At 36.9% G+C, this 14633-nt stretch overlaps 2 protein-coding genes across 3 annotated transcripts in view; one reads left to right on the top strand and one right to left on the bottom strand.

Moving 5' to 3' along the window:
* LOC126184610 (constitutive coactivator of peroxisome proliferator-activated receptor gamma-like) overlaps positions 1-14633 on the bottom strand; it is a 521164-nt gene that overhangs the window by 272851 nt on the left and 233680 nt on the right. The window lies entirely within an intron of this gene.
* The window catches only part of LOC126184612 (leukocyte elastase inhibitor-like), a 68173-nt gene that overhangs the window by 37317 nt on the left and 16223 nt on the right, over positions 1-14633 (top strand). The window contains exons 2-5 of the mRNA XM_049927067.1: positions 852-973; positions 1072-1254; positions 1678-1891; positions 5483-5697. Of these exons, the coding sequence (XP_049783024.1) occupies positions 852-973; positions 1072-1254; positions 1678-1891; positions 5483-5697 (734 nt within the window). The remainder of the gene's footprint in view (positions 1-851; positions 974-1071; positions 1255-1677; positions 1892-5482; positions 5698-14633) is intronic.

The raw sequence follows: 14633 nt of genomic DNA, 5'->3' as shown, positions 1-14633 counted from the left end.
AGTTCTGGATTTGAAGCATCCTAAAAGATGAAACCTAAAGTTACCAACATTAATCTACGAACTATGAGAAATATACTTCTATCATCAAACCAGTAGACTGTTCATTTTACAATGTGTTTATAGTGTAAATCTGTACCTAAGATTATAGTAATCATGGCAAGCTAAAATAGCATAGGAGATAATAAACAGTGAATCTGATTATCCAATCATTAATAATTGGTTTGTATCTTCTTGTCAGCTTCACTTAGTTAAGATACCCCTTACTAAGCATAGAGGAGAGGAGAATGACACCTATTGTTAGGTGACTTACTGTGACTCTCTATTCAATTGCAGCACCAACACTTGGAAATGATATTTTCATCACTATTAAAAAAATGTGATGCGTTTAAGTTAGCATTACTGTTGTAACCCTTTTCGTTTGCTGCTGCTTGATTAGAACAGCAAATAAAAAAGGTCATTACTGATAGAACAAAAGCTCATGCTTTGCAAGAATGAAGAAGGAAATTAGTCACATCCTTACACAAAAGAACCATCCCAGCAGTCACCTCCTTCGGTTTTGGGTAAACGATGGAATACCTAAATCAGGGTGGCCCTCTCCTGGAACAATCCAGTGTGCCAAATTTGCACCATCTACTTCAGTTGCATTCCCAAGAACCATTTAACTAGCAATAAGTGGAACAGACATTAAATATGAGCATTATGTATTCTTGTATGAAATGTCCTCTTCCTACTCCTCTATTTTTTTCAAAATAAAGTTATACATCCATGATGAACTTCTCACTTTGTTTAGGGATGAAGCAAAGTAACACACTTTATTCTAATAGCATATCTATACCTACAATTTGTTTCAGTCTTGGGATTGCTGGGATATGTCACATTTGCATATTCGACAAACACTGGACTGAGAGGAAAATTTTTTAACAAAATACCTAGTGATGACCGATTCAATTATTTTGATGCTGAGCTAATACAGGTAAACAGAAACAATATCATTTGAATTTTCAGACATATTTTATGGCTTGTCAATAGTTCTTCACAAAATGCACATAAATAAATGAAAGAACTTTTCAGGAAGCTACAAAGCGGCATGATGGAAATGTACTTATTTCTCCAGTGAGTATGAAAGCTGCTCTGCTAATGGTACTTGAAGGTGCAGTAGGTAAATCTGCAGATGAAATTAAAGATGTTCTGCGATTGCCTGATGAGAAGGAGTTGTATCGGATGAAAACGCAGCAATTTCTGCGTAGACTCGCTGTAAGTATGTATGAAGACAATGGGAGACATGTTCGAGACTCAGAATTTTACTCCTATACAGGAACTGTGCCAGTTAATGTGTAAACCTAATGGAGTACCTATTACCATTCTAGACAAATGTATTTGATAAAAATTCTATTCTGCACTGAATTCAACTCCCATCAGAAATATTTGCTACAATAAATGTAAACTGGTTTGTAAACAATAAAATAATGAAGTAATGAACTTGTTAAATATTAAGTTTACTTCACACAACAATAATAATCCAGACTTCTAGTTCTCTTAACATGTTATCCAAGTGTCAGAAACAAGAAAAAGACCACACACATTATTTTATAGAAAAGTAATGAGAGGGGGAGGGTTGAATGATTATTTCTGCAAGAGTTCCTGGACTAACAATAACAATAATATTTATTTCCAAAGGTCAAATCTCCATCGATTACCATTGAGACCGGAAACAGTCTCTTCCTCTCAAATGACTTGAAGCCATATTCGGAATACAGAGCTGCAATGCAAGAATATTATTCTGCTACCATCAGTGAAGTGGATTTCACTTCACCAACAAAAGCTGCTATGACAATCAATGACTGGGTTAGTGGAGTCACCCATGGACTTATACCAAAACTTGTTGAGGCAGGTTAGTGTGAAGAAACACACTCTAATATATTGTGTGAGATTTTTGTGTTCATTATCATGTATGCAGTCTTTGCAAATTCAAATGACAACAATCATAAACATGAATATTTTCGTATGTCAATTACTTAGTAGAGTAGATGATCAGACTGGCTAGCTAATCACTACACAAAGCTGAGGAGGAATTCACTTCGCAATACACCACTGGAGCAGCCCCCACCCCCCCCTCCTCTCTCTCTCTCTCTCTCTCTCTCTCTCTCTCTCTCTCTCTCTCTCTCTCTCTCAGCTAAAATAGAAGAAATAAAGCACACATGTTTACCCTCTGATCTGGACTCTAGCCAGAAAATAAAATTCTACCATGTGGCAAACAAAAACTGTAAAGCACAAACAGCAGCCTGGTAAATCTCACAACTGGATTAAAAACTCACATTTTTTATGATAGTGTTAAATGCAAGCTGGTAAAATCTATTTAATACTAACAGTGAGTATAAGGTAGTATACTACTGCTTTATTGTGCCCACTTGTGCATTACTTTACTTGAATAATAATGTAATAGCCTGGACAGACAAAGCTCCATGTGCCACTGTTTCTCACATCATTTTGGCTGCAATGCCAATGTGCTCATTTCCTCTTGATTACATATCTTGATGCCTGGCTAAATGATACCTCTTGCTTTTATAGGAGAAATAGCCCTCAAACATCTGATACTTTTTCTGTTTGGTACAACTGTTGGTTATTTCAGATGACACAAAGGAAAATGGAAGCAGATGAGATAAGACCACCTTCAATCTTATACCACCACCTCTAGTGCCTAGTGAATGTAATGGGCATTTTACACTCATTTTGAAGGCAAATGCTACAACAAGATCATAGAGGATTACACAATTGCAGCAGTTTTTCTTCTTACGGCTATTAATGTGGAATGTAAGGTGCTTATGTAAAGTACTAAACAAGTCATAAAAGCTTCATTCAAGATATTATCTTCTAGACATAAATCTAAAACAATCATGGGAGTTGAAAGTTACAACAAGTGTCATTCATCGCAACATTTCCGCAACAACAATCTTGCTTTGAATATCAAAGTATGCAGTCACTTATAGATAAATATTACAAAGTTGTTCAGTAATAAGGTGTTTCATGCACTAAAAACAGTATTTTGTATCATTGTTATAGCTATTACTGCCTGATGTTCCCACTTTGGTCTTCAAAAGAATGTTACTAAACACATCTATGAGGAGACAGCAGTCACTATTTTCTTAAGTCTATGAATTAATAATGAAGCTTCACTAAAATATTATATTTTGTAAACACCAACATTAAGGATGAAATGAGGCAAAAATTTTATAGTAATTACTGCACAATTTCTTAAATTTGTACTTTCTTCAACCAATCATAGAGCAGCAAGCTATAACCTCTTGCCCACAAAAAAGCTATGCATTGAGTGATGTGTAGCTTCTATGTACACAAGAGGTTTCAGAACACGTGGTATATCCTGAAGATTTATGAAAATGTAAAAAGTTGAAACTGTGACATGATTACATCATTCACATAAATATTAAGTCACTTTGTGTTGAATGGATTAGACTTCAGAAATTATATGAACTATTAAAGCATCAGTTTTCCACCTAAAGGGAGTGAGGTTTCCTGTCATTGATCTAAACTTGAACTATACTGTGCCACATGCTTCCTCCAAAGTGCAGAGAAATTTCCACTCACTCTACCAAAATAGCATGACTTCAGTGTTACCTGAAGACTTTTGTATTGATTCATATATATATATAGTAGAGAGTTTGGTTCATAGTACCATTGATACAACCTTGTACTACTAGATAATGTTAAAAACCTCAATATTGAGTTTGTGTTGCCTCCAGAAGCAAATAAACATCATCACACAACATACAACAGTGGCATGCAATGAGAACTCATATCAAATGTGTGAAAGAGCAACCAGAAAAATTTTCATTGATAAGTTATTCGAATTGTCCTCAAATAAGATATTTCTGCAGTTCCATATACACAGTGCTATCAATGTACACATGTATAAATATGGACTTGTTTATGATATTACCATAATGAATACAGTAATGTTTGATAAAATCCATTTGGTAATGACACCAAGATATTGACATATTCTCAGAAGTCACAAATACAGAATAACAGCAGTTAATGAATTTTCACTGATTACTAATATTAAGAGTTGGTATCTAGAAGTTCCGAATATTAGAATTCTTTGCTCAAACTGATAAGATTACACTGCAATACCACTAGATTTCTATATAAGGTGAAGGATGACTCATCCATTGTGATGATTGCTACATAGTTTCAGGTTTCATCACCTGTGATAACCTCTGAAAGAAAGTTTGGCTTGTCTTTAAACAGTCATGGCACAAACTATACCACAGTCCTCATATGCAATTCTACCAACAGAAGATATTCACATCTGCAACTGCATGTTCCCAAGGTGATGTAGTTTTAAATAGAACACCTACAGTCTTGCAGCATCAGATCCCTACACACAGCACACACAACTTCAGGTCTGTTTATGATTGTAAGTATTGTCTCCAGTAGCTTGCTTTAATGCTTAGTGTATTTCTGTATTAGTTGTCCTGACTAAAAAAAAAAAAAAAAACCTTTGTAGAGGCACACTGCTTTGTCAAGTAAGCCCTAGCCAAAGTGCAAGCTATCAGCAACATGACAGTGGAAAAATGCTCACCAACAACTAAACCACTCAGCTAACAGCAACTTGTGACATTGATTTAAGAAATATGTATGGGGAGAAATACTATTGCAATGTTCTAAGACATTTGGAGGAACAGAGAAGACTGTCCACAGAGATTCTGTGTGAAGACTGCTTAGGCCTACTCCATGACAATCCAAGACCACATAAAACCTATGTTCAGGAATTTTTGGCAACAAACAGGTAGTAGCTGTGTCCTATGCACCATACTCAGCAGACTTAGCTGTGTGTAACTTCTTCCCAAAGAAGAAAATAAGGCTGACTGTGTGAAAGCTTGATACAGTGGAAGGGATTACAGTGGAATGGCAGAGGGTATTAAACGCATTGACAGAGAAACACCTCCAGGATGCACTCAAAAGTAGCAGAAATGTTGGTATCAGTGCATTTGCTTCCAGGTGAACTACATGGAAGGTGATAGGGCAGAATAGGTTCCATGTTAGACACAGTAATTTTAGGTAACATGTATTGTGAGAGTTTGGGAACTACTTCATAAATTCCTCATTCACACATTGCATAAATGAAGAATGAAAACCTGAATCACAGTTTAGACTCCTTTTACAATTACAGATTACTTGATGCAGGTCATACAAGCTACTTAGCTAGTTTAAAAAAAGATGTGTGTAAAGACTCATATAAAATTGGGTATCATTAAACTAGAGTGCATTTGTTATTTACTTTTACTTCTCATTACATGTATCATACAGTAAACATAAAAAGACTAGTAAAATTACTTTGTTACACAGATATATTTTACAACATGCTGCCATTATTATATTCTCTTTATGAAATTGGAAACTTTGTTTTTCATAGTACAGTTTGTAGCCATAAAACTGAATTTCATTTATTGCTTGATTTCAGAGGGTCTTCCAACTGATACAAAGCTCATGATGACCAATGCAGTCTATTTTAAGGGAAAATGGAAAATAGCCTTTGATGCAGATGGTACAACAGTGAGATGTTTCTACAAACAGAATCTTGAATGCCAAAGATCATATTTCATGGAAACCCTAAGTTACTTCAAGTATGGTTACATAAGCTCTCTCGACGCAGAGGCTGTGGAAATTCTTTATTATGTAAGTACATTGTTCCCTTTGCTGTCATCATGTTCCATTAGGCTTCAACTTTTATACCTTCTACAAACAGCCAAAAATTTTCTTCCTTTCAAATTTTCCCACATTCTATTTTTCACTACCATACAAAGCTGTGCTTCAAATGTACATTCTCAGAAATTTCTTCCTCAAATTAAGGTCTATGTTTGATGCTAGTAGACTTCTTTTGGCAAGGAATGCCCATTTTGGTAGTACTAGTCCGCTTTTTATGTCATCCTTGCTCAAGCCATCGTGGGTTATTTTGTTGCTCGGTAGCAGAATTCCGTAACTTCATCTACTTTTTGATTACCAATTCTGATATTAAGTTTCTCAGTATTCTCATTTCTGCTACTTCTAATTACTTTTATTTTTTTTAATTTACCCTCAATTCATATTCTGTACTCATTAGACTCGTCATTCCAAGTAACAGTGCCTGTTGTTGTTATCCAGTTTCACTGAGGATAGCAATGTTATCAGTGAATCATATCACCAATATCCTTTCACCTTGAATTTTAATCCCACTCTTGACACTTCTATTATTGGTTCTTCAATGTATACAGTAAGGGCAAAAGACTACATCCCTGTATTACACCTTTTTTTAATCTGAGCACTTTGTTCTTGGTCTCCCACTCCTCTCATTCCTTCTTGGTTCTTGTACATATTATGTATTACCTTTCCTTCCCTATAGTTTACACCTATTTTTGTCAGAATTTAAAGCACGTTTCATCATTTTACTTTGTTGAACGCTTTTGCCAGGTCAACAGATCCTATGAACATGTCTAAATTTTTCCTCGCTCATGCGTCCATTATCAACTGCAATGTGAGAACTTCCTCTCTGGTGCCTTTATCACAGATCCTAAATTTTCTTTTCCACTCTTCAGTATATTATTCTTGTCAACAGCTTGGATGCATGATCTGTTAAGTTGATTGGGCATGTTAAGTTGATTGTGTGACAATTCTTGCACTTGTCAGCTCTTGCTATCTTTGGCATATTGCCAGTTTCATACATTCTACATAGCAATGTGAATAGTCATTTTGTTGCCACTTCCCCCAATGATTTCAGAAATTCCAATGGAATATAATCTCTCCCTTCAGCCTTAGTTGATTGTAAGTCTTCCAAAGCTGTTTTAAATTCTGACTCTTAAACTGGATCCCATCTAACTCTCTCTCTCTCTCTCTCTCTCTCTCTCTCTCTCTCTCTCTCTCTCTCTCTCTCTCTCCTGTCAACAACTATTCATTCCTCTGTCATGTTGTCTGACAAGTCCTCCCCGTCACTGAGGCCTTCAATGTGCTCCTTCCATCTATCCACTCTCTCACCTGCATTTAACAGCAGTATTCCCATTGCACTCTTAATGTTATTTCCCTTGTTTTTAATATCACCAAAGGTTGTTCTGACTTTCCTCTATTCTGAATCTGCCATTCTAACAATCATTTCTTCACATTCTTCATGCAGCAAGTTTGCCTTAGCTTCCTTGCACTTCCTGTTTATTTCATTTTTAACTTATTTGTATTTCCATAATCCTGAATGGTTTTGTACTTCCTTATTTTGTTGATCAGTTGAAGTATTTCTTCTGTTATGCATTGTTTGGTCGAGAATACAGGTGTTTGGCTGTTGCATTGGCCAGCATATTCTCCAGACCTTTGACATTCTGAAAACATCTAATCATGTATTGCCAAGAGACTGGTGTGTCAACACTTGCCAGCCACTAAGACTCATACACTGTGGCATACAGTTAAAGCATAGGGATCATGAGAAAAATGAGCTTACAAAAAGTACAGAGAACTTCGTAGACAGTCATTCTTCCTCATTCAGTACACAGATGGAATAGGAAAGAAAACTGATAATACTGGTATTCTGTATTCTCCACCATACACTGGCTTGAGTATTTAATGTGTGGAAATGACTTGCCCAAATGTGAGATCCAAGCTCAATTTGACTACATGCCCAGCCAGGTTGCTGCCAGAGATGGCAGATCTTCGAACTAAATTCCTCATAATTTACCCCACAATTGCACACAAATTTAATAATTTCCTACATTGCTGTAAAAGCCCAATAAAGTTTTACTTGCTATTCTTCCTGGTGCTGCAATTTTAAGGTCAAACAATGTACAAGCACTCTCCAGCAGTATGTACTATTTACACACCACCAACAGTTACTGCAATTACTACATTGCATTTAGTTTAGTTATATACTTCTGTTTGAATGTGAACAGCATCTTGGTTAGCATGGTATAGGAGACCTTGCCTTATTTTCTTGTTTTCGTATTTGCAAGAGCTATTCAGATATCTAGTGGCTGTGGTAATGGAGAGTGTATGTTTTAAGAACTTGATGTCAGAGTTTACTGGTGTCTGCAGACAGACACACAGTTAACAGTTATTAGCATGCTGTGCTTAGATGAGGAGTGGTTGTGTGGGAAACAGCAGCATCAAATCACAAACATGTGTATGTCAAATTTCTTGTAAGTTTGAGGCATTACACCTGCTAATAATGATTTGGACAATGGGCTTCGCCTTTTTGCTTGAATAAATGGCTTTCTTATCGTGTTACAAGCACCCAGAGATGAAATGGAGATAGTGCTGTCTGTAAGCAACTTAAATTTCAAATCACATGATCACCTGTCTTTGGGAAATAGTGTCATGGAAGGGGAATAAATCCCATGTACACTTAGTGTATCCCTGTAGGAATTGTCTGACAGGTGAAACAAGCTATCCATGTGCCAGTCAAAAGTATTGGTTGTAGTCGACTGCAGATTACCACTCAGGTCTGCACTAATTAATGTGTGTTGCATGGCATCTGAGACTGTTGTTTATTCTTTCAGCATCCAGCGAAAACGGTGAAGACAGCTAGTCTCACTAATGGGTCAAACTACAAATATCAATGGGCACCAACATTCACAATCAGGCTCATCTGGTCTGAATGAGGGTCGAGGGTCGAAATTAGAGGCTCTCTGAGTTGTGCAGTGTAGCTTCCTCAATGTGCACTTCATGTATTGAGTAGCCCAGGAGAGGGCAGGAAACATCCATATATAAGTTGCAATATTAACTCCAATGAGATCAAACGAAATTATGAATACACATAGACAACAGTAACTAACAGTGATACTCACATGGAAACATCACCAAACTGACCTGAGATTTTAAGGAACGAAAAACACACTTCCAATATCTCAGCCGCAGCAAATTGATCCTGCACAAAAATTTGGGCCACAGTTCTGGTAGTATGTAGTTATGAACTTCTAAGCACACAGCATTTAAATAATTGCGCCCACATGTTTTCAATCTGTCCATCTACAGCTGCCTAATGCCAGAGTACAAAGTACTGCACAGCAGATTAAGAGGTTTGCCTTCGTAAGACCAATGATCCAAGAAGCAATAACGCTTTGTTCACTGTTTCAAAATATACTGTTTCTAACCCATAGCTGTTGCCAGAGATCACTTTGCTTTGAACACCTTCATGTTGCAATTTAGAAATGCAGTATAAATTAATGAAATGAATGAATATATCATTAAAGAAGTAGCATACTCCTATTTAATAATTAACATTGCTGATATTTGTTGTTTGCTTTGGACTGAAAAGTGGACACTGTTAAAGTGAAGTACATTTGCAGGAGTTGCGCCATTCATTGTCACTGGTATGATTAAACTGGAAATTATTAACTCCATTTCATAACAACACTTCAGTTGCTCACACTGATTCATTTTGATTTTCAGGAATGGACAGGTAAAATAATATTGAACATATATTTGCATGTGGCTGAAATATTATGTACACTTTCCATATAAAGCAATTTGTTCTTGAAACAGATTTCAAAATACATTTGACAGATCTGACCCTCTCCCTCCAAGCTCCCTTGGCTTTGAATGTACCACACATAGCAGTGTGCTGGTTGAGATTCTACTGTACAGTACTTTATGCTCGGGCTGCAGTAGGGTGGACCGAGTGACAAACAATTGGTGTACACAAATATTTAGATGATGATCGCAGGGACATATCCGCATACAACCAGAATTGTGGCCCACATTTTCATGTGATATCACATTTTAGATCTGATATCTTGTTACCGTGCCTTTTCTTCTCAAAATATGAGATCAAATTGGGCTTGATCCACATACATTAGACAGTCATTCAAATATAGCCTCAGTTCAATAGCACAGAAATAATTATGACTGCCACATGATAGTAGTGGTAATTTTAATTCGCTAATATTGACTGAAAAAATGATAAATAGCCAGTGGTGTATAAAAAACATTTTCCAACGTAATCCTGAACACATTCTCAGGTGTCAGCCTCCAAGAAACTATTCCCAAAAAGCCATGGTAGAGATGAAGTAAGTGGCACATTGGTAATACACCAGACTTGATCTCTTTAGGCTGGCAATTCAAATCCCTATCCAGTCATTTCAGTTTCTTAGTTTCCATCCATCACTTAAGGAAATTTCCAGGATGGTTCCTTTGAAAAGGATACAGCTGAGTGCCTTCCCCAAGTGAACTTGGGCTCAGTTTCATGGGATGTTAAAACCTGAACTTACTTCCTTGACATTTCATAGAAATATTTTGAATCTTCTAACAATAAATGCAACAATTGTTTTAAACTGTCCAATCAAGGAAAAAGCACTTACAATTTGTATTAGTATCAGAACATTGACAGCACTAAAGGCAAAAAGTTATTCCTCAAATCTAGGAAAGCAGTTGTTTTGTGGAACTGACAGTTTAGTTTAAAATTGACAAAAGAGTTAAGATTAAAGCTCAGATACACAAATTATTCTCTATATATACATGCAATATGGCAAAGACCCTTCTTGGTGAAACAGTGCCCTCCAGAGAATATTTGGGAAACCAATTATTCTCAGGAATCAGTAGCTCCAGTATTCCATACATAGTTGAATATTTTGGGTCATGACATGCCAGTAGACTGCGTGACAGATCTCTCAATTTAATGACATACAGAATCAGTTGGCAGCTGTTCAGTGTTTAATAACATGTATTGTTACATTGATAGCCATAACTATTTATGACATTATACACTTCAAAGAGAAGTTTTCCAGTGATAACAGTGCACTGAAACATTTGAGGTGTGCTGCAGAAGGATGTTGAAAATTAAGATGACTTATGGTCTGAGGTAATAAATACTGTCCCTATTATCTTTATCACTGTAACTAAACCTCAGTAATACTCTTGTTGGTTCTTATGACTTCTGCTCCCATCATCCCCTTGGTAGACTCTAGCAGTCAACTGGCCACATATGGCCATCCATCAACAACTATTCCAGCCTTGTCAGTGCCAATGTCTACTCTGAGAGGTAGGACAAACTTTTATAACAATCGTGACATATAACAACTTTGTTGCACCCTTGTACTGTATTCTAAGTGGATATAATAATAAACCAAACAGTGGCAACCATTGTGGGAAATGCTGCTTGGCATAGTATTACTTTAAAAGATGCTTCAGAACTAATGCCACTTGCCATCATTGTTGTCCTGCAACTTTCTTCTAAACTGTGAAGATGATTGTTTTTCCAACATATTTGTAATTAACAAGAAAGATTTCTAGAGATACAGTTGTCATGTTTCAAAATGAGGACACCATCATTTCATATACAGCTGCAGTGATCTTCCTGTCCTTGCAATTGTACTGTCTTGTTGAGGGTGTATTTATATTTTTGTCATGATCCCTCTACTGGAATCCACAATGTCACAGTTTTAAAACTGAAACTATGACACTTTTTTCAACATCGAAACTGGCACTTTTTAAGCCAGTTCACAAGTCAGACTGACTTAGTTTTTAAATTCACATCTTTTTTAAAATTTACTGTATTCATTGTGTTAACATTTTCAGAATAATTACAATGTGTGTTAATACAAGGACAATTAATATTTATAAAAAATCCACTGTCCTTTTTCATAGGCAAATCAAGAAAACTAGACACTTGACATATTGTTCATTTTAAAGTCGAAGTAGTTCAGGCTCTTTCTGTATGAACCAAATTGCAGCTGCCATCAAAATAGGATTTGCAGTTATCACAATATAAAATCTAGCACAGAACAATAGTTCCACTTTTACAGCATGGTAATGCTGTGCATGAGAAGGAAACACTTCTTTAACAGCAGATACAGGAAGTTGGTGCAGTGCACAGATTCTGAACTCACTCGGGAGGACTGCAGTTTAAATCCTTGTCAGATTGTGCAGTTTCCCTAAATCTCTTACGGCACATGCTGGGATGGTTACCATGTACGTGACATGGCTGTTTTTCTCTCTACACTTCCCCAAACTGGTGACAGTGCAGTGGGTGGCGGTGGGATCACTCATGGAAAAATTCCTGTAGTAGCTGCACCTTTTTTAGATTGAATTCAACTGGTAGGTATGCCTGCTTAAAAGACGTCCCTCTAGCAAAGGAATCACCTTCAGAGGTGGTAAAGTATCAGAGGAGAGAAGGAATTAGGATATTTAATCAAAATATAAGAGGTATTAGAGAGAAAGTTAGTGAACTGCTTATAGATGTTGACTCTGACATTATTGGTATATTGGAGCACCACTTAAATAATTTGACAATTCAGAGGCTTCCTTCACCAGTATACAGATTACCTGGCTGTTTTCAAGGAGTTCCTTGCAGGGGCCATGTATGTATGTAAAAAAAAAAAAAAACCAGTACTCCATTTGAGTCCATAGACATATCACAGCACTGCACTGAACAGATATTTTAATGTTATGCAGGGAATTTAATGAAACTAAACGTCTAATTTTTGTTGTTTACAGGTCCCCCAACTCTGACTTCAGAGCATTTCTGCTCAAGCTAGAGAGCAGGGTTCTCGATTCATTTTATAGGAACTGCCAGAAATTAGTCATATGTAGAGACTTCAATTTTACTTTTGTATATGATTGTGCAAGAAAAAGGATGCTGTGTAGGAAAGCTAATCGAATGGCATTAGTGTTTTTTTTAAACCTCGTTAAGGAACAAGAGTGGCAGGATATTTATAGTGCTGATAAGACAGATGACAAATATAATTATTTCCTTACCACATTTCTCATGCTCTTTGAGAGTTGCTTTCCATTAGAACATCCTAAACAGGGTACTAGCATAGGGTGTCCAATCGTCCCGTTTTTCCCGGGACAGTCCCGTTTTTTTGCCAAAATGTCCCGCTGTCCCGAAAGTTTTTTGGGATGCTCAAATGTCCCTTTTTTTATGATTCCGCTTGGCTAGATTGTTTTACGCTACTGGTTGTTTGACTTGCTATTAACTGTGCAATTATTTACGCTAGGAAGCGTGTGATGACTTTCAGCATACCCCAAACATGTACCGAACTGTCAAAAACCGCAAGTAATTTTAAACGCACTATAGGTTACGAATAACAACGAAGATTCTTCTCTTCTAAATCGATCCACTGAATCCATCCATTCGGTCCAGAGATACTCTACACCACTGATACTTGCTCTCTGGCTTTCGTCACCACACTGTTAATGTTTTGCACTGTGCAATCACTGTTTCATTATGCCAAAACGAAAGTGTAATTTTAACAGCAATATAAAAAGCGAGTTTCCTTTTATCACGGTTAGTGGAGAAACTGTAGAATGTATGTCATGCAGATCAAAATTTGCTATTAGTCATGGTGGAAGGTCTGACATTGTGAATCACATTAAGACGAAGAAACATCACATGAGTGATCAAACGAAATAGCAAGTAAATGCGTGAGTGACTACTATGGAAAGTTAAAATCAGTAACAGAAATGGATAGCTTTAAGTCAATGGACTGTACTACAGCAGTTGTTAAAAAACTTTTCAATCCTAAATTCACATGTGGACACACAAAATGTAATGCAATCAGTTCAAATGTTATTGCACCGTATGCAGCTCAGCAGGTTTTAAATGAACTGAAAAGTGCTAGATTCATTTCTGTAATGATTGATACATCGAATCATTTGGATTTGAAGTTGTTCCTCTCCTTATCAGGTATATTCACCCTGAAAATGGCATCACGGTGAAAGTGCTCGAATTGGTTAATTTAGCTGGAGAAACGTCAGATTTACTTCAGAATTATGTGCTGGAGGTTTTAAAGAAATATGATCTAGAGGGAAAGGTTCTATAAACTGCAACAGAACACAGTGAATAATATAGTAGGTGTTGGCTGTCCAGTACATGTGGTGCACAATTCCTTACAAACTGGCTCAGACTGCCTACCCATCGACTGCCAATTAACTGTAAACAAAATCTACCAGCAGTTGCACATATATACAGTAAGGGTTGAATCTCTGAAGTCGGAAATACGAACGCGTCCGATCCCGCCCGTCTGCTTTGACCCATGACGTCACAAATATGGCGGACACGACCGTAAACCGATATTCCAGTATGGTGCATATGAAGTCGTTACGTACACATTATGAGGACGAAAATACATAAAACACACACACACTCACACACACTCACACACTCCACAAAAAGCCTAATGACACTAACTGGACAAGCGCAGGAAATAGGGGGCTTTTGGGAGGGGACAAACTAAATATAAACAAATTTAGACACCCACCCCCTTACAAAACCATGAACAATGACGAAAAAAACCGAAATCACAAAACTCCCCAAATACCACTAAACACAATACATCTGGAATAGGACACTTCCCTTGACCTATATAGATCAACAGCAGCTCCCGATCACATAAATTAGGACCTAATGCTTCCTTTGACCTATATAGCTCAAAAACATCTCCCGATACCAATACCAACATTCAGAGTTACACATTGGGATCGAACACTTCCTTTGACCTGTTATCCTTACGACATCTCCACATACAGCTGTCCCTGGTCCAAGACACCACAACTTTAAGTAAGCCTCATTTCTTCACGACATACTGAACACTTCATGACTTCATCCAAAAATCCAAATAGTTGAAGAATTTTTATTAGAGACCATGCACTGTCCCCCATCA

This window comes from Schistocerca cancellata, chromosome 4 (genome assembly GCF_023864275.1).
Source record: "Schistocerca cancellata isolate TAMUIC-IGC-003103 chromosome 4, iqSchCanc2.1, whole genome shotgun sequence".
Taxonomy (NCBI): domain Eukaryota; kingdom Metazoa; phylum Arthropoda; class Insecta; order Orthoptera; family Acrididae; genus Schistocerca; species Schistocerca cancellata.
Note: the sequence above shows the minus strand (reverse complement) of the source record. Positions and strands in the feature narration are given on the sequence as shown.